The sequence below is a fragment of the Vespa mandarinia genome, chromosome 16 (assembly GCF_050613455.1).
Source record: "Vespa mandarinia isolate Hongniang chromosome 16, ASM5061345v1, whole genome shotgun sequence".
Classification (NCBI taxonomy): domain Eukaryota; kingdom Metazoa; phylum Arthropoda; class Insecta; order Hymenoptera; family Vespidae; genus Vespa; species Vespa mandarinia.
The window spans coordinates 1165001-1187848 of record NC_140825.1 but is presented as its reverse complement, the minus strand read 5'-3'; the positions used below and the strand labels follow the sequence as shown (position 1 = coordinate 1187848).

Here is a 22848-nt window from a genome sequence, read left to right as displayed (position 1 = left end):
ATACGTACATACATACACACATATATATATATATACACATCTATACTTGCCTTAATCTAAATATTTTTAGACTTTTTAGATGGGTGCTCGCGCGAATATAAACGGTCCATTTTACTTAGATGAGATATATCTTCTAATATATACATACATATATGTATATATATATATATATATTTATTTATTTATTTATTTCACTGATTCAAATATTGATTTTCAAATTAATATTAATCACCATGTCGGTTCGCGCATTCCGAGCGTCAAGGTACATAAAATTGATCTATATATTTCTTTAGATTCACCTCATTGGAACGATCATTATTCTTATCAAACTTTTTTTTATCTCTCGTTTCCCTCTCTGTCTTTCTTGTTTTATTTATTTTTTTTTCTTTTTTTTTTTTTAATTTAATTTAATTATTACATCTTTGACATTCTCGGATTGCGTTCGTCGATTAGTCAATATGAAGATATATCGAAATTATTATCTTTCGTTTCATATTTAAAAGAAAAAAAGAAAAAAAAGGAAAAATGCAAAAGAAGAAAATGCAAAAAAAAAAAACAACAAAAAGAAAAGCAAAAAAAAAAACCAACAAACGAGTAAACAAACAAAAAAGAAAAAAAACGTCATTGATCGAAATGATCGATATACGAGTATCGTAGGATCATATTTCGTTAATTATCGAAAAGAAACTTTCCTGTGTTTTTTGGAAAGAAAGAAAGATAAACAGATAAGTAGATAGAAAAAAGAAAGAAGTGAAAGAAGGCTTATGAGTAATTGGAAATGAAAAAGAATGACCAATACTTTACAACGTGAATCGTGTAGGCCGATTACACACGCATACACCCACCCACACACACACACACACGAACACAGACAGACACAGCCAGACAAAGAACGCAAAATAAATCTATGAAAACTTTTTCTTGTTCTCCTTTCATTCTTTTAACTGATAACCAAATAAATTTTTCCTTCATGATTATGATAAAACGTGCGGATAACCGCAGCATCCATTAAATTGTTTTATTATATTATTTTATTATATGGACTTAATTATGATTGTTCTTGAGTACGATAAGATAACATTTTGTAGTAAACGATATGCATGCGTAAGAATTCAGAAAATGATAATTCTCGGTTTTAGTTTGAATAGATATGCAGCTTTTTTCTCTTACTTTTCATTGAAATTTTTTCATTGAGAACAAAACGTACTAAATTTAATAGGAATCTTAACATTTTTTCATTGATACCATTTGATAACATTTTTTAATCGACTTTTAATTTCTTGTTTTTATGTATGCGAAAAAAGAAAAGAAGCTGGCACTTCGTGAATTTGCCAAGTTCAATTTTTAATATAAATTATAATTATATATAATATAACTTTTAAGTTGATCTTTTACGAATAAAAATTAATGATGAATTTAATTTTATAAATATTATTTAGTACAAATAAATTTTTTTCTGTGAAAATAAATTATCAATAATTATAGGATAATAATATATTATAATCGATGGGAGATATTTGAAAGGGAAAGAAACAAAAATTTGATAATGAAATTTGTGACGATTTAAAAGACTAAAAGAAATAATTTGATTTTGATCGAACGTGTTTACGTATCTACGTGTGTAAGAAAATGAACTAATTAAAAATTATTTAAAGATAATAATTAAGGTCAACGGAGGTATATATTATATCAGTAGGCATTCTAATCATCGTAGTGGGGATACTGCGGTCAGTAAGTTGGATGTTGCACATTATATAAAAAGACGTGAAACGTCTTTGATCATCAGTCAGACTTTTGTTTAACTTGGAAATCGATAGTAGTAAGTGAAAGGTTTTTACACACTGTGGATTTTAGACATATAAAACATTCAAGGTTAGTCTTCTAACATAAAGTATTATAAAAAAAAAAAAAAAAAAAAAAGAAAAAAAGAACGAAAAGGTATCTAATCGTTTCCATTTAATTTTACTTTTAATTATGTTTACTTTGAAATATTGATCCACATTTCTTTAATCGTACTAATGAATTTTTTCAAAGAAAAAGAAAAAAAAAAAAGAAAGGATCTAATTTCTTAATTATTTCTATTTAATTATCTCCATAATCAACATGAAATGTTAATCTAATTTGTTTTTCTTTTTTTTTTCTTTTGTTTTTTTTTTTAAATTATAATAACGAACTTTTGTAATATAATTTCTATTTTTAATGTGTGCGAAAGAATTTTTTTTCTTTAAAGGAGAACACGTTTTTGAGATTTAGATTTCTATTTTGTTGCATAGAGAGAATAGAAAAAAAAAAAAAAAAAAAAAAAGGAAAAAAGAGAAAAAAAGATGATTTCACAGCAAGCGGATAGTTGTAAGTTATTACTATGAAAATGAAATGTATAAAAAAATTTTGTAGAGGATTATGTAATATACATATATTTAAATTAGAAGCTTAATAGAATTTTTTTTTCTTTTTTTTTTTTTTTTTTTTTTTTAACGCGTGAGATCTTTCTCTCTCTCTCTCTTTCTCTTTTCTTCTAGCGATTCGTTAAAAGCAAGAGAGTTGTCAGTTTAAAAATATTTACAGTGATTTAATTATTTTTAAAATACATTTACATTCTCACGGAATGTCAGATTTCACTGTAATAGAATGATGAAATCGATGAATCATTTAGGAGGTCACGATTCAATTCCATTCAGAGATTCTGGAGTTCCATTCACAATCCGATCACGTAACATCGATTTTTCTTACTTAGACTTACTTTCATACGATGACGCGATTCGTCAAAAGAGCGGATATATACACTTTTATTTCTATTTGTTCATACATATGTACATATACGTATATATATATTTCTTGAGTTTGAGTTATGACGTAAGAAATAAATTTAAAGTGAAAAGAATGGAATGTATAGATTTGACGAAAAAAAATCTCAGTATAACAATTATTTGTCTATTTTTGTAAACGTTAACTTGTAAACGTAAAATTTGTAAACGTTAGATCAAAATATTTTGATTTAATATCAAATATGAATGGAATGATAGAGGTAACTTTTCTCAAAAAAAAAAAAAAAAAAAAAAAGAAAGAAAGATCTACTTCCTATTTTTTAATAATTAAAAATAAATATTATTAATGGACATTAGATTAAAAAAACGTTCATTTTAAGTTTGAATAGAATGTAAAAAATTGAGAAAGCTCTGTATGTCGTATGGAACTTTAAACAAATTGTTGACATACATTTGCGCATAATATAATTAAAAAATTAATTATAAAAACGACAAAATTTGTTAAAAAAATTAATCATAAAAATGTGTTTAACCGAACATTAGATGTCTAACAAGGAACCATTGTTCGTTGATATGGTCTACATGTACGAGAAAGAAAATGCCAGAGCACATCATACTATAAATTACGAAATGATTCATACGGAAAATCCGACATCGATATTACGACGAGGTCAAGTTTTCAATTTGGCATTGAGATTCAATCGTGAATACGTCGATGAAACTGATATCGTCAGACTGTTGTTCAGTTTTGGTCCAAATCCAAATGTAATGAAGGGTACCAGAGGCATCAACACTATAACCAATCAAGACACTTATGTAACCGATTTAGAAGCATGGGGTGTAAGAATGGTAGCGATCAATGGAATGGATTTATCGGTTGAAGTTAGAAGTCCAATTAATAGTCCAATTGGTGTATGGCAGTTGAACGTGGAGACAACGACTCTTGGAAGAAAAAAACCTCCGAATACGTATCACTATGAAAAAGACATATACTTGTTGTTCAATCCTTGGCTAAAAGGTATATCATTCATAAATCTGATAACAGATTTTTTTTAGGAAAAAAAAAAAAGATAGGAAAGACAGAAAAAATATCTAAATATCTGCGTTTGATGAAAAAGGATTTAAAAAAAAAAATAAAAAAAAGAAAATAAAATTCTCACAGATGATCTGGTCTTCATGGAGGATGAGCAACTTCTCGACGAATACATTATGAATGACGTTGGAAAGATATGGGTTGGCCCATGGGGAAGTTCTCGAGGTAGGGAATGGGTCTTTGGTCAATTCGACGCATGCATTTTACCAGCTTGTCAATTATTATTGGAAAGATCGGGTATCAAGGCTGTGTCCAGAGGAGATCCCATTAAAATGTGTCGTGCGATATCAAGAATCGTAAGTTAAAAAACAAAAAAGAAAAAAAGAAGAAAAAATATATATATAGATATATGTACATATACAATATGATAATTTTGTCATTATGCAGGTAAATTCGAACGATGATCAAGGTGTTATAACTGGTCGATGGGACGGTGAATACGAAGATGGTACAGCACCAGCAGCCTGGACCGGAAGCGTCCCGATATTAGAACAATTTTTAGAAACAAAAGACGAAGTAAAATACGGACAATGTTGGGTATTCGCTGGTGTCGTAACAACCGTCTGTCGAGCACTTGGAATACCATCCAGAGTTGTATCAAATCTTGTATCGGCCCACGATGCAAATGCCTCATTATCGGTCGATCGTTATTACAATGCTGATAACGAGGAACTCGAATATGATCCTAATAATATGATGGGCGAAGATTCAATTTGGAATTATCACGTTTGGAACGACGTTTGGATGGCCAGGCCTGATTTACCTAAGGGTTACGGTGGTTGGCAAGCGATAGACGCTACACCGCAAGAACAATCAGATAGTTTTTATCAATGTGGACCTGCATCCGTCGAAGCTATAAGACAAGGTGCCGTTGGTTATAACTTTGACGTTACTTTTATGTTGGCTTCAGTTAACGCCGATCTTATGAGATGGAAGGAAGATCCAGAAAGCGATTTAGGATACTCTAAAATCGATTGTAACAAATATCAGTTAGTTGAAACATTCTCTCTCTCTCTCTCTTTTTTATAAATTATTATATCACATATATATATAATAATAATTTCTTTTTTAGTATCGGTCGAATGATCTTAACAAAAGCACCATGGATCTTTGATCCAAACGGTGACAAGGATAGAGAGGATATAACGTCCATTTACAAAGCTAAAGAAGGTCAGAAAAAAATTTATTTATTTATTTATTTATCTGTCTGTTTGTTTATCTTCTGTGTTTTAATCTTATTATTATTTTCTCGCAATTTGTTATTAAAAAAAAAAAAAAAAAAAAAAAAAAACAGGCACGGAGGCAGAAAGATTGACCTTGTACAGAGCAATACGTAGTACAGACAGAGCAAAAAAATTTTATTCCTTGCCAGAACCAAGCAAGGAAGACGTTCAATTTGATCTAGTTGATCTCGAACGTGTTAATATAGGAGAATCATTTGCAGTTACCGTAAATATAAAGAATAAATCGAATAAACCAAGAACGATTCAGGCTATATTATCCGCAGGCAGTGTTTATTATACCGGAGTCAAGGCAAACTTGGTGAAGAGAGCCTCTGGTGATTTTGTTCTTCAACCTAATGCCAGTAAGATTAGAATAATAATCAACTTCGTTATAACGATGTATAATTTTTTTCACTCTCTCCCTCTCCCTCTCTCTCTCTCTCTCTCTCTCTCTCTCTCTGTCTTTCTCTCTCACTCACGTTCACATTCCTTTTCAACTATTTAATGACAAACTTATATCGAATAATTATCATATTTTAATGAATCATCAAACAAATAATGCTATATTACATAACGATTTATGTAAATTGTTACATGATTTTTTTTTTCCTTTTTTTATTTTACTAGGAAGCATTTAAAAGCACATTTCTATTTCTTCACGTGTATGATAATTTTATTTTTCTTTTTTCTTCCCTCTTTTTTTTTTCTCTCCATCTCTATTTCTTCACAGGCGAACAACTAAGATTAACAGTCACCGTAGACGATTATCTGGATAAATTGGTAGAGTATTGTATAATGAAACTTTACACGATTGCTACGGTTAAAGAGACGAAACAAACTTGGGCGGATGAGGATGATTTTCAAGTTCTCAAACCTAATATCACTGTTAAGGTTCGATTTTGATAATTTATTAATGGAAATGTCAGAACATCAAAAAGAACAAAAATAAGTATTCCCACGAAAAGATCTTGTTTCTAAAACATCAAATATTTACAGATCGAAGGTGAACCAGTCGTTGGAAAATCGTCGACCATAACGCTTAGCTTTAAGAATCCTTTGAAAAAGATATTAACTAATTGCAAATTTAATTACGCTGGTCCTGGATTGGTCAGAAACAAGATTTTACCTTTCAGGGATGTTGGACCATTGGAAGAAATTACTGTGCAACATAATTTGGATCTAAAAAAAGCTGGTGAACAAAAGATCGTAGCCACGTTTACCTCGAAAGAATTGGTCGATATCACCGGATCGGCTACGATCGAGGTTTTGGATGAGGATTGAATATCTGATATATCAAAAAAAAAAAAAAAAAAATATATATATATCATATTTTCCTCTTCTTTTTTTTTCTTTCTTTTTGTAAATAAGGAAGATAAACTGAAGAAAAAAAAGTAGCCATAATAATTATACTTCTACATATTTTTACCAATTTAGTTTTTTTTTTTTTTAAATATAACATTTTTAACGAGATCACAAATTAAAATGAAATTTCATAATTATTAGCAGAATGTAATAATCGTATATTTAAACTAATACATAAATGCAACATATATAATCTTCGTTAATATTATCTTTTTTCTTAGTTTAAAAAATTTTTCAATACATATACATATGCATATACATATACACACACACACATATATATATATATATATATATAAACTATATTAATATTATAAAAAAATATCTTTAAATTTTTAAACCTTTATTACAAACAAAACGTGAAAGATAATACGTTAGAAAGAAATCTAACAAATAAAAATATAACGAGACCTCTGTAAGAACAAAAATAAAATTAATTATTTATTAACTAAATAAACGTTTAGGAAATAAACCATGATTCACAGGTGATAGAAAAGTTGAAACAAAAAAATACAATGGAACATATAGTAAAATATATAAGAAGAAGCAAGCCTTCTCTAGAAATAATTAAATCATGAAAATCATTCGATTCTGTTTGTTCGTTACAATATGTAAAATTAGTTTCTTTATCTAAACATTTCATTATCTCTAAACGTTGATCTTTTATACTCAAAACACTTGACGATACTTTCCCAATGGAGTTTGATATTGTTTTCGTTTCTCTCTTTTGCATATCATTAGAATTTTTAATCGAAAGACACACGAAACTTTCAGCATTGTCAGATTCATCGGCGGATGATGAATAATCAGTTGTTCTTAATTCATAAAAAATATGTTCGACAGAAGATGATTTACTTTTAATACTAATCATTTCCTTGTCATCGTCATTAAAATTATTATTGTCGTAAGAACGAGAACAATTTTTATTAAAATATTCACAAGTTAATTGTTCGTCAAATTCTTTAGGATCTTTTTCAAAATATCCTATAGATTCCTCGAATGACTTTTTCGATGAACTTTTTTTACATTCGTCCGATTGATTATTAACGATCATTTTATCTTTATAGATTTTAATGGCGTCGCATACATTTTTCGAATAACAAGATGTCATTTGAAAAACATCTGTTACATCATTGATTTCATTGAAATTTATATTAAAACGTTCGAAAGGACGTTCTTGCGAAATACTCGATGATCGTTTGAAAGAATTAGAAGATAAAGATGACTCTATCGTCGAAGAAGATGATTGATCATCGATCATAACATTTTTTATAGTGGACAATTCTGATAAATCATTCGATGAAACAGATATTATTTCCTTGATATTAGAATCAAATGGTATATTAGTTATGTTAATACGAGAAAATGCATCATTAGCATCATTTGTAGTTTCCTGTAATTTATTCAATTTTATATCAACGTTTTCCAATTGCTCTTTGATACCTTTCAATTCATCAATCAATGATACCGATAACATAGATCTTTCAATAGCGACATTATTATTTATTTTCGATTCAGATGATTTATTTAATTCATTTTTATCCTCTTTAAAGTCATTTTCGTAATTAGGTTGTTCGCAATATAAATCTACGGTTTCCGCGACCCATCGATCATTAGGATCATTAGAATCATTATTTTCTACTTTACATTTTTCTATTGATATTGGTAGATTGTCATTAGGTTGTTCACAATATAAATCTACGGTTTCCATGACCCATCGATCATTATGATCCAAATCTTTTTCCTCGCACGTGTATACCGATTTTGACTCAACGTTAATAATGGTCTTAATTTCGTTGCAATCGTTCGAAGAATTTATAATTAAATCAGTAGCACAATTTTTCTCCGTAGACGAACATTCGTTCATTTCTGTTAATAATAATGTCGATTGATCTCGCGAAAGAATTTCCGTAGCAACATCCTTTAATGATATTTTCAAATCAATATCATTGGAAGAAGGAACTATTCTATCGACATATTTAATACAATTAGATTTTGTATCCTCGACGTTAGTATAAGCATCGCAAAATAATTTCTTATCCGTTATAGTTTGTGAACTTTTACATTTCTTTTCGTCGATTATGCATACGATCGTTTCGTCATTATCTTTGGATCGAACATTTTTTATTGATTTTATCTCTTGATCATTATCATCGTCTGATTTCGAATCAATAGAAACATTGTTCAAAGAATCCCTCGAAATATCATTTCTAATATTTGAATATTCTAATTTACTTTGATCTTCCTCAAATTTATTTGTTAAAGCATAAGATTTTGAAGAACATAAAATATTCGATAATAAATTCAAAGACGTTTGATGTTGTTTCTTCTTATCTTCAATTAAATCAGAATCTTTTTTAATTCGATCATTTAATTCATTAAATTTAAATTCATTTTCCTCGTCATTATCATCGGTCGAATTTTCTAAAGAATCCTTGTCGATTTCGTTAGTTTTCTTTTTTCCGATAGACTGTTCGAAAATAAAATTGGTTTTTGACGATAACGAAGACGGACACGATAATTGACAACATTTTGATGATGTTACCATAGTTATTAAAGTAGATATTGAATTTAATTCAGGATTACAGTTTATATTTTTAAAAGATATTAAACTTGGTTGATTCTCGATTGATAATGTATCATGATCCAAATTGATATTACTTTTTAATATAGACTTTTCTGAAGTATCATCTGTCTTAATAATTTTTTCATTAGATGAATGTAATTTTTCGTTAAACGATTTTTCTTTAATATTTTCATTCATTGTCTCTTCGTCAATTTCATGATTTTTATATTCAGTGGATGGAATTATAGGGCATTTATCAGGAACTTCTAATAAAATCATCGATGACAAATTTCTATTATCATTTTTTTCATTAGAACATGAAATTTTCTCATTTTCCTCCCTTTTCTCATAATCTTTCGTGAAAATTTCCGTAGAAATATTTGTATTAGAAGAATTATGCGTAACTGATAACTTATCATCATGTTTATCTTTAAACGCGACTTTCAATGGATTTAATTTAGGTATACCTGGACGTGATTTAGATTCAGATTTCTCTTTCTTCGAATATAATTCGTCACTATTAACTCGGACCTTTGTCAAGGATGTATTCGATAATGGTATTTGTGATTGATTATACGGAGAGGAATGCGTTTCGGATAATATATTACTATTGTCTTTTAATTCCTTCTGCGTTATTCTTATTTCTCTAAAAAGAAAAATGTCAATCAATAATAACATGGACACGCTTTAAAAAAAAATATTTATATGATACAGTAATATACATAATTGTAAGTTGTATTAATTGTACAATATTCCTATATGTTAATTAATGATGTTAATTAAATAATAATAATAATAATAATAATAATGTTACTTACGCGAGTAATTCGCACAAATCAGTTACACATTTTTCGCCAAAATTGTCATTCCTTCGATACTCCTTAAAGAGATTATTTCTGTTCGAGATTGTTGGCTCTGATGGATTAACGATTGATCTGAAAAAATGAAAATAAATTTTATTATATTATATTATATGGTATTTTTTTTTTCTTTTTTTCTTTTACGATAATTTCGTTACTACATAAAAACTGAGACACATTTTGATCGATCTAATAAATATTAATTAATACATATATAAAATATAATATGTAAGAGAATTTTTTTCTTAAAAAAAAAAAAAAAAGAAAAAAAAATAAATAAAAAAAAAATTACTTTTTTATTTCTTGATTGTCTTTTTCAAAACGTTGCTGCCACGTACGACGATTAATCGGTTCATTATTTCGAAACGTTGGATTAGAAGCAAAGGATTTAACGGTGCCGCCTGGTTTCCAAACTGGTTGAACGTTGATTTGCCGCTTTAAACGGATATCATTAGATTTCTTCGATCGATCATGATGCTTGTCGATAACGTAGATCGACGATGACATTCTTGTTTTTTTTTCGCACACTTCATTACTTTTCTTATCTTGAATTGGTTGAACAGTTTCCAAACGTGTCCAAACATTATTCTTAACCTTTTCTTTGTTATTATTGAAAGAAATATTTGAAATCGTACGTGCCGATTCTTTTGTCTTTTCTAAACTTTTTAATTGTTGATAACAAACAATCGGCCTTTCTGAACGATTTTGATTCTCTTTCAATGTTTTATCTTTCTTAAAGCTAACCAGTTTGTTTTTTCTAACATTCGAAAATGATGAACTTGAAGATGAAGAAGCAGTTTGAAATTTTTTAGAAATAAAATTCATTTCACTTGCCATTTGATCTACATTCTTAATCGTACTCGATTTAATCTTTTCACCACGATTCATTTTCATTTCCAATCTGAAATCATTGTATCGTTTTTATTATATTTAATCATAGAAAATAATTATTTATAATTCGTAGAAGAGAATAATCTATATAAATATACAGGATGAAGCAAAAGTTTCCAATTGATATTAAAAATAAATAACTCTTCTTTGAGATTTTTCAGACTAACTTTTTTTTTTTTCTTTTTTTTTCAGACTATCAAAGTAAGAAACTAATTTATAATATTACTAGCCTAATTGCATATCTGAATAGTCTTGAAAAAGAATAATTGACTTTTAAAATTGCTTAGAAACTTTTATAAATCCACTCTATATGTATATTTAATATATATTTCAATAAACCAACCTATTGTTTGATTGTCTAGTTTTCATATTATCTGAAACATTTGTTTTACGATTGACAGGCTTTTTAATATTTTCTTTATCACCTTCTACAGTAGAAATATCATTGGTTAAACGTAACATATCATTTATTAACCCCTTCACTTTATTTTTTCTATCAATCATTTTCTTCCTGCCATTTAATATTTGCTTAATCTACAAAAAAAAAAAAATATATATATATATATGTATATACATATATGTATATAAATACATATATGCTTTTTCTGAATGGAATTTATTATTTGGGGACTCTTACGTCATTTTTTGGAAAATCTTGCCTTCCCTGAATAGATTCTAAATGTTTATAATATTGTTCTGTAAAGAAAGAAAAGGATGAAAATAAAAAATAAAAACAAAAAATAAAAGAATTAATTAATTTCTTTTCTCTGATAGTTTCAAATGAAAATATTAAACTTGATATTAAGCAATAAAATAATTAACAAAAGAATAATATAGACTAGTGTAAAACAATTAATATGAGTTAATATAATGATTATTATAAAAACCTTCTATGGGCTTTCTTAAAGTTTTCTTAGAGAGAACGAGCTTTTCCTCCTTCACAATTTTTTGAAGATCGTTAACACTTTTCGTTAATAAATCATTCATTTTTGTTATGGCCTCTTCACAATAATTATTATCACGAATATAATTTTTACATCTGTATAACGTAGATAAAAGAAAGGGATATTATTATTATGATTCTAAAAATAAAATAAAAAAAAATAATAATAATAAAAAAAAAGGAGATTAAATAGAAGTAAACAAATAAATAAATACCTCGTTATAATTTCGTTCAAAGTTTCATCGACTTCCGGCGTAGAAATAGAACGAATGACATTAAAATTTGGTAATTTTTCACGTAGCTTTTTAACCCGTCGTAAATTGTCCGACAATTCCTCTTTAATTCCCGCCAAAGTGTCACAAACGTTTTTCTTCAAATCATCAGAATCATTGAAAAATAACGAATGATTTCTCATACGAACAATGGACAAACGATTCGTCGATCTATTGTTAGTTGTTCGTTTGAATATTCTTCGTCTAATACGACTAACACGTGCAAATTTTCGCATTAATTTAATTAACTTCGTTATGTCAAGAAATTTTTTTGAATATTTTGACGATAAATAAATATGATTGTATACATTGGCGGTATTTGAAACGAGCCGATTTGAATTTCTCAATTTCGATGATATATCCTTTGGCGTAACTCTATCAGAAATATTTTCTATGATCCAACGATTCGATTGATCTTGGGAATTTGTTTTTCTAATATTCGATAATACTACGTCCTTGTGTTCTTTCAAAGATTCGGAGATATAACATCGGCTATCTTCGGTTTCGTTCGATTTCGAAACGTCCTTATTCGGGTTTGTTCGGTTCGTTTCGTTGAAATCCTTCGTAACAAATGAGAAATTGGAACGTAATGAATTTTTCAAAGAATTTTCTTTTGTTTTATCGTCGAAATCCTTTGAAATATTACCATTGGAATAAAGCTTTTTTCTCGTTCTTTCGAAATCATTTATCCAATTGAATATTTCATTCAAATCATCTTCATCATCATCTTCTTTTTCTTTTTCTTCTTTAATTAAATCTTTCGACGATATCTCTGTCTTACTTTTCGTATTATAGTCAGTATTTTCTGATTCAGGTCGATAAAATGGTAATTCGAATAGATCGAGAAAATTGGTATCACCTTTATTTGAATTTTTTTTTATGTCTTTCAATATATACGATTCGATATCGTCACTTTTCTTTCGAGTTGGTAAAAGAAAATCATCGTCTAATAGTTTCGTATTATTCGAATCTATACAATGACGCCATTGAAGAATATTCGAGTTTTTACGACGATCATCTGACTCGTCCTTGTATTTCTTTGATGGCGTTCGAAAGAATTCTTCACCAGATACCCAATATTTCGATGAATCAATATCATTTGAATGTTTAACCAAACCAAAGGATTTTTTATGTTTCATTGTGACAGAAATTTTTTTTCATCAAATCGATCGATTATTTACGAACAATATTTACATCGACATAATATTTCTTTACCTTTGTCGTTGTCAAATTTTAAAGAACGGAACGATAAGTGTGGCTCGACGTAAAGATTTTCTTTTCTCGATGGTGTCAATATTAAACCATAATTTTATTCGACAAGTTTCCTTGTTCCGAGATCGATTGTTTTTCATTCTCTTGCACGTGAAATAAACGAATGATAAAAAAGAAAAAAGAAGAAAAAAAAAAGTCACAGAACAATATATCGTTTTTTCTTTTTCCTCATATATTAGATCGAAAATAAAACGTAATTAACAAAGATCTATTTTGTAAAAAAAAAAAAAAAAAAAAATATATATATATATATAAAACACACTGACACGCACAAACTTTACGATGAAATTATTACTTGTAGGATTAGAACAAATTCAATGCTTTATATGATTAAAATTTAGCCCGAATCACGAAGTAACCTCGTTAAAAGTTACAATTAATGAATGTGAACTTGGAGTTTGTTGATTCATTTGTTTCACGTATGATCGTGTTTATGGTAAATTCACAAAACGTTTGACGATCTTTGATTTCCGGTAGAAAAAAAAAAAGAATTATACTTCTACTTTATACTCTACATATACGCATATATATATATATTAGGTTGGAAACTATGAAACGGTCATTTTTGTTGTTTTTTTATTTTCATTCAACGCCCGTTTCATAGTTTCCAACCTAATATAAAGCTTAGTTTCTAATGGCTCCCTATTTTTACTTCTAATATTCTATTTTATATATATATATGTATATGTATATGTATACATCTATAGTTAATTATTCATTGATGGGTAAAAGAAAATATGAAAGAATGTGGAGTATTTTTTATTATTTTTTATTATTTCTTCAAGATATTTTAATTCTCCTTTCATTTCTGTGTTGCTGCCGTTGGTGTAGACTGATTCGACGATTTCGAATCACGCATGGAAGCACTACGCCTTCGTTTTATTTCCTCTTGACGTCTATTCTTTGCTTCCTTTTGCCTTTGGGCCAGTAACTTGGCATAATCGGCAGCCTGTTCCTTACGTGCCAAACAACGCCTCTTTTTCAATGCACGTCTATGTCTTCTTCTCTATAAGTACATAGAGACAAAAAATAGATTGTTATTACATTTAAACGATTTTAATAATATCAATAAAAATGTCGACAATTGTTTTTCTTCTACTATACCTGTAACGTTAATGGAGTAATAAGACGTTGTATTTTAGGTGCCTTTAGACGTTCCTTTTTGCCTTCTTTCTGAACAGGTCTTTTAACGACGAATTGACGTACGTCGTCTTCTTTAGAAAGATTAAAGAGCTTACGAATTTTACTAGCTCTTTTTGGTCCCAAACGACGTGGAACTTGCGTATCGGTAAGTCCAGGAATTTCCTTAATGAAAATATACATTGACACACAATTTACAAATATAACATATCGGTAATTATCTAATAATGGAAATAATTTCTATGAATTTTTAATTGTTTCGTTAATACACTGAGAAAGGTGAGCCAATCTAATGAAACAATTTCTCAAATTAAAATAAATATTTCATCTATCATACCTACGATTAGTAAATTCAAGACTATTTATCGTTCTTATTTATATCTTTACAATATGGAAATATATAACATTTCCAAGTTTATCTTTACCTGTTCTCCCTTTTTCGCAATTACCAGAGCAAGTACCGACAGATTCGCATCGACGATACAACCACGTACAGATTTACGTTTCCTTTCACCATCGCGTCTGGGTCTATAGCAAGAGTGTCCCTTCGATAGTAATAATCGTACGCGACCTATTAAAAGCATTGTTATTATACATTATCCTTATAACAAAGGAAGTTATATATAGAATATTAAATGAAATTTTAAAAAATACTTGCCATTAGTTAAAATACCCTGTTTCATAGGGAAGCCTTGTTTGTCATTACCACCAGCAATACGTACTACATATCCCTTCCATTCATCGCCAAGAGAATCGGCTTCTACCTCTGCTCCCATTCGTTTTTCGTAAAACATTCGGAGCTTGTGCTCGTCCGAAATCTCGAATAATTTTTGGCATCCTGTTGCCGGAAATGATACGTTCAACTGTAAATGAATAATCGTTAATTTGTTATTACTTTAAGAAAGATTCAAATAAAATTTTATTATAAACATAGAGGTTAGATCGTATTTTCAACACGTTAATTCATTAATGATTTTAATAAGAAAAATAATTACAAGGAAAATTCATTCACTTTTAAACGAATAATATATTGTTATACGTGACATAGAAATATATAATCACTTTTTTTTAAACACTAATAAACAATCACGAATAGCGGCTGCAACATATGATCGTCGATGATTTGAATAACCTGTATCAAATATAAAAACACACCTTATTAGAATTATTAATATGAAAGAAATATGCGCGAGCCTTTGTAAGATTTTTAAAAGTAATCAAATTGTTCGAGGAAAGAAGGATTTCGAAAATATTATTGGATTCGTACCTTCATCGTGAAAAGATCTAAATATTAATACGAGCCATGAACGAGAAAGAACGTTAAGTAAAAATGCATCCGTTAGAGTGCGCTAACCGGATATCCTTTCAAATATCGAATCGCTACAATTTCGACAGAAGCTTCTAGTAAACATACTCCCTCGATAAATTATTAATAACTAAGTCAACAATTTTATTTTTTTTTTTGTTATATTTCATTGTGAAAGTAAAGACATTTACTTAAATATAAAAATAATTTTATAATCTGATTTTATTTGTTAAATATTCGAAAGGAACGAAATATTATCCTTACACGTATGACGTTGTAAAAATATTTATTAAAATATTTATTTATAAATATTGTAATATCTAATCGAAAATTATATAGTATTAATGATCATTCATATTATATCATAATATCTATGGTATCGTAATTGATTATTTTTTATTGAATTGATAATAGTTTTATTGAGAATCTATATTAAAGAGAATATGATCGTTAAGTAAACAGAAATGTAGAAGGAACGATATTTGGTGGGTAAGATCATGCGAAGAGGATTAATGTGCATATAGATACTCGATACTTGTAAGAAAAAGTCATCGTTATATATTTGGATAGACCGACAAGCGTATTTGGCAAACGTTATATGTATATCGTATTTACATAGATCGTAATATTCGAGTGACCTTGTTAAAATATTTGTTATTGCCGGTAAAAAACTGTCACGGTGGGTACACCGTGGGTGAAGAGAGAAAAAAAAAAGAAAAAGAAAAAAAAATAATATAGGGATAGAGAGTGGCAGCACATAGAAATGCCGATTTGCGGGCGTGTGACATTTCGATATTAGAAAAAGTTACTTTGGAATTATATTACGTTATGTCCATTAAATACATCGACTCGGTATACGAGTATTTCGGATAAATGGAAACTACGGAATGTAATTCAATCTAATCCGTGAAAAATATAGATCGTTGTGAGATGCGTGCATCTACTCGTATATAGGTTATAGAGACATCGTAACGACATCGAAACCTTCGCACGACGAAAATGATGTAACGTCATTTCTAAAGATTTATTTCGTTATCATAAAATATTCAAAAGAATTAGTGACTACGTTCATCTATTATCAATAAAATGCTTATGTTATTACTATTGTAATAAACGATAGAGAATTGTTATTATCACATGTCCATTGATTGTTTTCGAAGGCACTGCTTTTGAAAAGAAAAGGAAAGAGAGAGAGAGAGAAAAAAAATATCTTTTCAACGATTTGACTAACTCTCAGACATATAATAAGAGTGTGTAAACGTTTTCGTAATGCCCTACGAACAATTTTATGTGTCTCTGAATGTTTATGATATTTAGTGGGAAAAAATGGATGCTGCAGTGATAGAAGTTCTCCAGCAGGCAGGTAGTCAAGATCCTAATGTTTTAAAACCAGCAGAGCAAACTTTAAAGGAATGGGAAACTCAGAGAGGATTTTACACTGCTCTATATGTAAGTTATTCGTTGGAGGAATGATTATATAAATATAATCATGTTTTTCTTTTTCTTTTCTTTTTCTTTTTTTTTCTTTTTTATTTATTTATTTCTTCATTCATTTATTTATTTATTTAATCATGAACGTAATGAATTCGTGAGCACGTTTCATGAAAGTAATTTTTACAAGGATTACATTGATTGACAAACTTAATCTTTCGTTTATTATTCCAGAATGTATTTTCAAATCATTCCTTGGCTGTTAATATTAGATGGATGGCTGTTTTGTACTTTAAAAATGGCGTCGATAAATATTGGAGAAAAAATGCACCGAAGTAAGGATTATTGTTTATTTATAAAGTTATAATCATAATATATATATATATATATATATATATATATATATAATCTTATATATTTATATTATATATTGCGGTCATAAGCATATAAATTTATTTTTTTTATTGAGCATCCCAATTATTTTCTTTTTTAAATTAGTGGAATAGAAGAAGATGAGAAAGAATTTCTACGTCAACGTTTAATAAGTAATTTTGAAGAACCTGTAAATCAATTAGCACTTCAATTAGCAGTTCTCATTGCTAAGATAGCAAGGTAAAATGTTTCATAGAATTAAAATATCCAATAATATTATAATAGATGATATAGAGATCATAATTATTAACTTAATTCTATCTTATCTTATAGATATGATTGTCCCAGAGAATGGGACGTATTAATTCCAACACTTTTGGAAGTAATAAGAGGTCAAAATTCTATAGCACAGCATCGAGCGCTTCTTACAATGCATCATGTTGTCAAAGCTTTAGCTTCAAAACGTTTATCAGGAGATGTAAGACTCTTTGAAAACTTAACCCACAATGTGGTCACTTTTATTCTTAATACATGGAATACATACACTGAATCATTTCTTATAATGGCATCGAATGGAGTAGATGCAAATCAGATACAAGAACCCTTAGAGAAAGCATTATTGTTATTAAAAATACTTCGTAAACTTATCGTCTATGGATTTCATAAGCCATCTCTATCTGAAAATGTCATGCGATTTTTAGAAGTAATATTTGAACGAGCTCATACATGTCTTGAATGGCGTTAGTATTGTTACTATATATTAATATTATTAGTACAATATAATTTATATGGCATATCATTTTTATTATACTTTATAATTCTACAAAATATTTTATTGTTTTAGGTAAAACATTAGTTTCGAAAGGTATACAAATGGAGGTTTGTGATAAATTCATAATTCATTTGACCAAAGTGTTATTAGAAGTATTAGAAATGCATCCACTTTGTTATGTCGAATTGATACCAACATCTTTAGAATTCTCAGTTTTTTATTGTTTCACGGAAGCTGGTCAAGCATTAGCCTTTGAAAGATTTATCATACAATGTTTAAATTTAATGAAAAGTATTTTATTATCAGTTTGGTATAGACCGGCCAAAGGAATTGGAGGTATATACACTCTCGTTTGTTCCTTTTTCAGATAAAATATTTCATTATTTTATTTCTTATTATTATTTATTAATTTTTTTTTTTATTATAAAACAGAATCTAAAGATCCATTGACAGTGAGAGCCTATCAATTAAGGCAGGAATTTTTTACGCATCAAACTTTAACCGAAATTTGTTCGAGACTTGTCACTCATTACTTCCTTCTAACACCTGCAGACTTGGAATTGTGGGATACTGATCCTGAAAACTTAGGTAAAAATGAATATACGTGTATATTTAATATTTAAATGTTCTCATTATAAATAGTAATATTATAAATAAAATTAATTTTTATAGCTGTGGATGATGGAGGTGAACCATGGAAGTATAATTTAAGAGTAAGTAAAATACAATAAATTCTGATATGATATGATTTGTCTTTTTATACTTATAATTATAATATAATTTCAGGCTTGTACTCAACTTGTATTCTTGGCTATTTTCCATCAATTTAAAGATGTTCTTGCATCAGTACTGGTTGACTTGATACAAAAACATCATCAACCTGTTGAACCCAGTGATCTACATGCAATTTTACTGAAAGATGCTGTCTATAATGCAGTTGGCCTGGCAGCTTTTGACTTATATGACGAAGTAAATATAACAGAGAGTATATCAATATTTATATTTATTGTGTACGAATAATAATGAACAATAATAGAAGTATCTATTTTATTAAGCAAATGTATATTTGTTATCTTAATGTTAGGTAAATTTTGATCAATGGTTTTCAACGACATTAAAGGAAGAATTAAAAGTTAAAAGTAATAATTATAGAATTATTAGAAGACGTGTATGTTGGCTTATCGGTCGATGGGCAGGTAAGTAATCGATATGAAAGATTATATAAATAACTAATAATATAGGGAATGATGATGCTTAAAAAGTACAATTATACACATTGTAAAAAAAAGAATATATATATATGTTCATAAGATATCATTGTTGAACAGGTGTAAAATTAAGTACTAAGTTGAGACCAGAATTTTACCAACTTATGATAGAAGCTTTGAGCCCGGAAGAAGATTTGGGCGTTCGTTTGGCAGCTATTGATGCCTTAAAACTTGCAATAGATGACTTTCAATTTCATACAGCAGAATTTACACCTTATTTGGAATCTACATTTTCCTTGTTATTCACTTTGCTAAAAGAAGTTACCGAATCTGATACCAAAGTATGATGATATTTTATATCTTTACTATGAAGTATTTTTTCTCTCTTTTAAAAGTAAATATTTCATTTCACGATAGATGCACGTTCTATTTGTATTATCATGTATGATTGAGCGTGTGGGATATGATATAAAACCATACGTCGGTGCTCTGACTTCATATTTATCAACGCTATGGCAACAATCTGAAAATCATCATATGTTAAGGTGTGCTATAGTAACGACTCTGGTTCATTTGGAAAAGGTAATTAAAATTAAAAGTTTTCTATTATAAAAGAAGAAAAAGAAAAAAAGATCACCCTATATATTTTCTTCACGTTAAAACGTATTTAATTAAACAAATGTTTTTTTATAGTCGATAGGTTCGGACAGTAGTATCTTGCAACCATTGGTAGTACGTGTCGTAGATTTAAGCTGTGACGTAACACAAGAAGGACATGTTTATTTGTTAGAAGATGGTTTAGAATTATGGTTAGCTCTTTTGGAGAATGCGTCAGAACCAACACCAGAAATAATGGATCTTTTCCGAAATATGCCTCCTTTATTAGGTTGAGAAAATAATTATGCTTGTAATTATATGTATTCCGTCATATATACTTATATTATTTTATTTTACAGAATCATCAACAGACAATTTGAGATTATGTTTGTACATACTTCAAGCATATGTATTATTGAGTCCTCAAGAATTTCTATGTCAAAGGGGAACTGTAATAATCGAAACATTGAGATCACTTTTAGGAGATTTACGTTGTGAAGGTATTGTCGTGGCAATGAGATTATTTGAAACATGTCTTCGAGTTTCTCCCGAGCAAGGTGCAGAATTGATCAGACCTCTTTTAATGAAAATATTCGAGTAAGTTTAAATCTATTAAATTAAATTATTGTACAATTTTTATAACAATTTAAATCTAATATCTCGAATAAAAATTTATTTTTATAGAAGCGTTTATAAAGGTGAAGAATATCCAATGGTTATGACTATGTGCTTGTCTATCGTCGCAAGAGTTTTACTTTGTTGTAAAAATATTTTTGCGCAGGTGATATATCATTTTCTTTTATTATTTTATATTTTTAAATGTATACTTTTCCATGTATGTCCTGTGTATGTGTGTTTGTTTATCTCTCTGTGTATGTATGTGTGTGTGTGTGTGTGTGTGTGTGTGTGTGTATGAATCACGTAAAAGAAATAATTATAGGTAATCGGTGAATTATCAAGAAACATAGGGGGTGATGAAACGAATGAGGAAGCTGTACTAGGACAAATAGTACACATTTGGGTCAGCCGAATGCCTCTCGTTACTCAACCAGAAAGACGCAAATTATTAGCTCTTGCACTTTGTTCACTTCTTGAAGCTAACAGTCCACCAAGCGTCCTTCAACACTTTCCATCTATTATATCTAATATAGTCGAAACTCTTAACGATATAACGAAATACGACGATGCGGGATGTCCTATAGAGTAAGAATCATTTTTTATTAATAGGATAATAATATCCTATCGATGTAATGATCTTTTCCTTTCTTTTTTTTCTTTTTTTTTTTCTATTAATCATTATCGTCTTGTTAGTTCTTTGATGATAAGCGATCCGCCTAGTCCGTCTCAATATGATGATGTAGATTATGACACTCTACATGGACAAAGAAGAAAGAAACTTGCTTTGAGCGATCCAGTTCATAATCTATCCTTAAACAATACACTCCATAATCAAGTAAGGATTATGATTTATTTAAATTGATAAAAAATGAAACTACATGATATATTTTGAGTATAATCATAATATAATAATAATAATAATAATAATAATAATAATAATAATAATAATAATAACAATTTATATATATGTGTATATATATTTTAGTTTATTAAATTACGAAGAACGGTAGGGAATGATCAATTCGATCATCTGTTAAATAGCCTTAATCCTGATGTCAACGAGGAACTTAATTTATGCCTTGGAATGCAGGATATAGCACTATGAACGAAAAACAAAATAAAACAAGAAAAAAGAAAATAGGAAATAGAAATAAAAATGTGGTCGACGAAAATAAAAGATTATTCTCTCAAATGCTACATATACATGAAAACATGTAAAAAAAAAAGCTTTACGATGCTCTACTGTAAAACGGCACTATTTTACTGTATGATACTACCTGTTTCACTGTATTAATAATGTTGATAATAAAAGGACCTATGTCGCCACTGGAAAAAATATTAACACTGTCCAAAAATATCAAATATTACATACGTTTACCACGTATATTTGATATAAATATTTATGTTCTACGTATAAATATTCCATACATAACAAATAAAAAAAAGAATAATAACGTATTTATTTTTAATGAAAATATTACTTAGAGTAACGTTAAAACGTTTTTAATTAATTTCAATGAAAAGATATATATATATATATACGCACACACACACAGATATATATATATATATATATAGTATAATATTGTATAATTCGCAATTAATAGAATTTGAAATTTGCCGCGTATAGTTTGATAAAGGATCACGTGTTCGGGCGCTTACAGCGCTCTTAACGGATAACTCATGTACGATGAACAGCTGTAGTTGTCTGTGTCAAATCCTCGGCAGGGGGTTAGCCCTGCTCCAATTGCTGTCGCTTGTAAATCGATTTACGGTGAGTGAAGTAAATAAGTTATGTTCAATTGGTGTGCCAAGAATCGTAAAGTTCGATAATTCGAAGATTGAATATACATATAACGAAGGAAATAAGAAAGAAACGGGACATACGAGAGAGAATGAGAGATAGATAGAGAGAGAGAGAGAGAGAAAAAGGATTACATGTGAGTGATAGTAGTTACATGAAAAAGATTCTTTTTTTTTTCTTTCTTCATCCGATTTACGACGACATTATCAAAATTAATTACAACATTTTTTCTTTATCCTTTTCATTTTCATATAATTTAATCACGATTGTTGCTAATGAATGAACGACGTTTCAATGGTTCGTATTTGTCGTAGAATTTGTCGTCAAATTGAAAACAAATGTCCTCGCTGGGA

At 28.6% G+C, this 22848-nt stretch overlaps 5 protein-coding genes across 14 annotated transcripts in view; 3 read left to right on the top strand and 2 right to left on the bottom strand.

The window, feature by feature from the left end:
* The first annotated feature begins 1715 nt into the window (after window positions 1–1715).
* Window positions 1716–6720, top strand: LOC118442083 (hemocyte protein-glutamine gamma-glutamyltransferase). 2 transcript variants are annotated; one of them, XM_035867270.2, is made up of 8 exons: window positions 1716–1872; window positions 3309–3783; window positions 3928–4154; window positions 4246–4847; window positions 4931–5028; window positions 5153–5443; window positions 5812–5972; window positions 6078–6714. In XM_035867270.2, exons 2-8 carry the CDS (start codon window positions 3309–3311, stop codon window positions 6360–6362), a joined length of 2139 nt encoding a protein of 712 aa, XP_035723163.1. In that variant the 5' UTR covers window positions 1716–1872; the 3' UTR covers window positions 6363–6714. The 2 variants fall into 2 exon arrangements, with proteins under 2 accessions (XP_035723163.1, XP_085517931.1); XM_085661805.1 differs by lacking the exon at window positions 5812–5972 and having other exon boundaries at window positions 6215–6720.
* A 74-nt stretch (window positions 6721–6794) lies between these two features.
* On the bottom strand, window positions 6795–13114 carry LOC118442082 (uncharacterized). The gene is made up of 7 exons (XM_035867269.2): window positions 11919–13114; window positions 11648–11799; window positions 11398–11456; window positions 11104–11294; window positions 10162–10770; window positions 9828–9944; window positions 6795–9655 (listed from the first exon to the last, which is right to left on the bottom strand). The coding sequence occupies exons 1-7, from the start codon at window positions 13112–13114 to the stop codon at window positions 6904–6906; spliced, it is 5076 nt and encodes a 1691-aa protein (XP_035723162.2). The 3' UTR covers window positions 6795–6903.
* An 886-nt stretch (window positions 13115–14000) lies between these two features.
* On the bottom strand, window positions 14001–15755 carry RpS6 (ribosomal protein S6). Of its 3 annotated transcripts, XM_035867244.2 has the most exons (6): window positions 15655–15721; window positions 15450–15519; window positions 15046–15250; window positions 14813–14958; window positions 14352–14552; window positions 14001–14253 (listed from the first exon to the last, which is right to left on the bottom strand). In XM_035867244.2, exons 3-6 carry the CDS (start codon window positions 15179–15181, stop codon window positions 14050–14052), a joined length of 687 nt encoding a protein of 228 aa, XP_035723137.1. In that variant the 5' UTR covers window positions 15182–15250; window positions 15450–15519; window positions 15655–15721; the 3' UTR covers window positions 14001–14049. The 3 variants fall into 3 exon arrangements, with proteins under 3 accessions (XP_035723137.1, XP_035723136.1, XP_035723138.1); XM_035867243.2 differs by lacking the exon at window positions 15450–15519 and having other exon boundaries at window positions 15655–15755; XM_035867245.2 differs by lacking the exons at window positions 15450–15519; window positions 15655–15721 and adding an exon at window positions 15383–15406.
* Window positions 15756–15779: 24 nt separating this feature from the next.
* Impbeta11 (importin beta11) lies at window positions 15780–21902 on the top strand. Of its 3 annotated transcripts, none has more exons than XM_085661840.1 (18): window positions 15780–15791; window positions 17011–17142; window positions 17359–17459; window positions 17623–17736; window positions 17830–18236; window positions 18341–18604; window positions 18701–18856; window positions 18941–18981; window positions 19055–19237; window positions 19353–19464; window positions 19597–19817; window positions 19894–20058; window positions 20170–20362; window positions 20433–20670; window positions 20758–20854; window positions 21014–21276; window positions 21385–21526; window positions 21677–21902. In XM_085661840.1, the coding sequence occupies exons 2-18, from the start codon at window positions 17020–17022 to the stop codon at window positions 21794–21796; spliced, it is 2940 nt and encodes a 979-aa protein (XP_085517966.1). In that variant the 5' UTR covers window positions 15780–15791; window positions 17011–17019; the 3' UTR covers window positions 21797–21902. The 3 variants fall into 3 exon arrangements, with proteins under 3 accessions (XP_085517966.1, XP_035723123.1, XP_085517964.1); XM_035867230.2 differs by lacking the exon at window positions 15780–15791 and adding an exon at window positions 16107–16230; XM_085661838.1 differs by lacking the exon at window positions 15780–15791 and adding an exon at window positions 16249–16697.
* Window positions 21903–22371: 469 nt separating this feature from the next.
* The window catches only part of EndoA (SH3 domain containing GRB2 like, endophilin-A), a 19656-nt gene continuing 19179 nt past the window's right edge, over window positions 22372–22848 (top strand). For 4 of the 5 annotated variants that reach the window (XM_035867238.2, XM_085661785.1, XM_035867236.2 and 1 more), the window contains exon 1: window positions 22372–22465. The gene's annotated coding sequence lies outside the window, so the exon portion shown is untranslated. The other variant, XM_085661783.1, reaches the window with a different exon arrangement.

Excerpts from the sequence above, each read along its gene's own strand:
- RpS6 (XM_035867243.2), bottom strand. Across the intron at positions 14,553-14,812 it reads TTGCGAAAAAGGGAGAACAG|GAAATTCCTGGACTTACCGA; the intron begins GTAAAGATAAAC and ends ATTTTCATTAAG. Across the intron at positions 14,254-14,351 it reads TTACTCCATTAACGTTACAG|AGAAGAAGACATAGACGTGC; the intron begins GTATAGTAGAAG and ends ATGTACTTATAG.
- LOC118442083 (XM_035867270.2), top strand. The coding sequence starts at position 3,309 with ATGTCTAACAAGGAACCATTGTTCGTTGATATGGTCTACATGTACGAG. Across the intron at positions 4,848-4,930 it reads ATCGATTGTAACAAATATCA|TATCGGTCGAATGATCTTAA; the intron begins GTTAGTTGAAAC and ends TTTCTTTTTTAG. Across the intron at positions 5,444-5,811 it reads TGTTCTTCAACCTAATGCCA|GCGAACAACTAAGATTAACA; the intron begins GTAAGATTAGAA and ends ATTTCTTCACAG.
- LOC118442082 (XM_035867269.2), bottom strand. The coding sequence starts at position 13,114 with ATGAAACATAAAAAATCCTTTGGTTTGGTTAAACATTCAAATGATATT. Across the intron at positions 9,945-10,161 it reads GACAATCAAGAAATAAAAAA|ATCAATCGTTAATCCATCAG; the intron begins GTAATTTTTTTT and ends TCATTTTTTCAG. Across the intron at positions 9,656-9,827 it reads GATTTGTGCGAATTACTCGC|AGAAATAAGAATAACGCAGA; the intron begins GTAAGTAACATT and ends TTTTCTTTTTAG.
- Impbeta11 (XM_085661840.1), top strand. The coding sequence starts at position 17,020 with ATGGATGCTGCAGTGATAGAAGTTCTCCAGCAGGCAGGTAGTCAAGAT. Across the intron at positions 18,857-18,940 it reads TACTGATCCTGAAAACTTAG|CTGTGGATGATGGAGGTGAA; the intron begins GTAAAAATGAAT and ends TAATTTTTATAG. Across the intron at positions 19,818-19,893 it reads TTACCGAATCTGATACCAAA|ATGCACGTTCTATTTGTATT; the intron begins GTATGATGATAT and ends ATTTCACGATAG.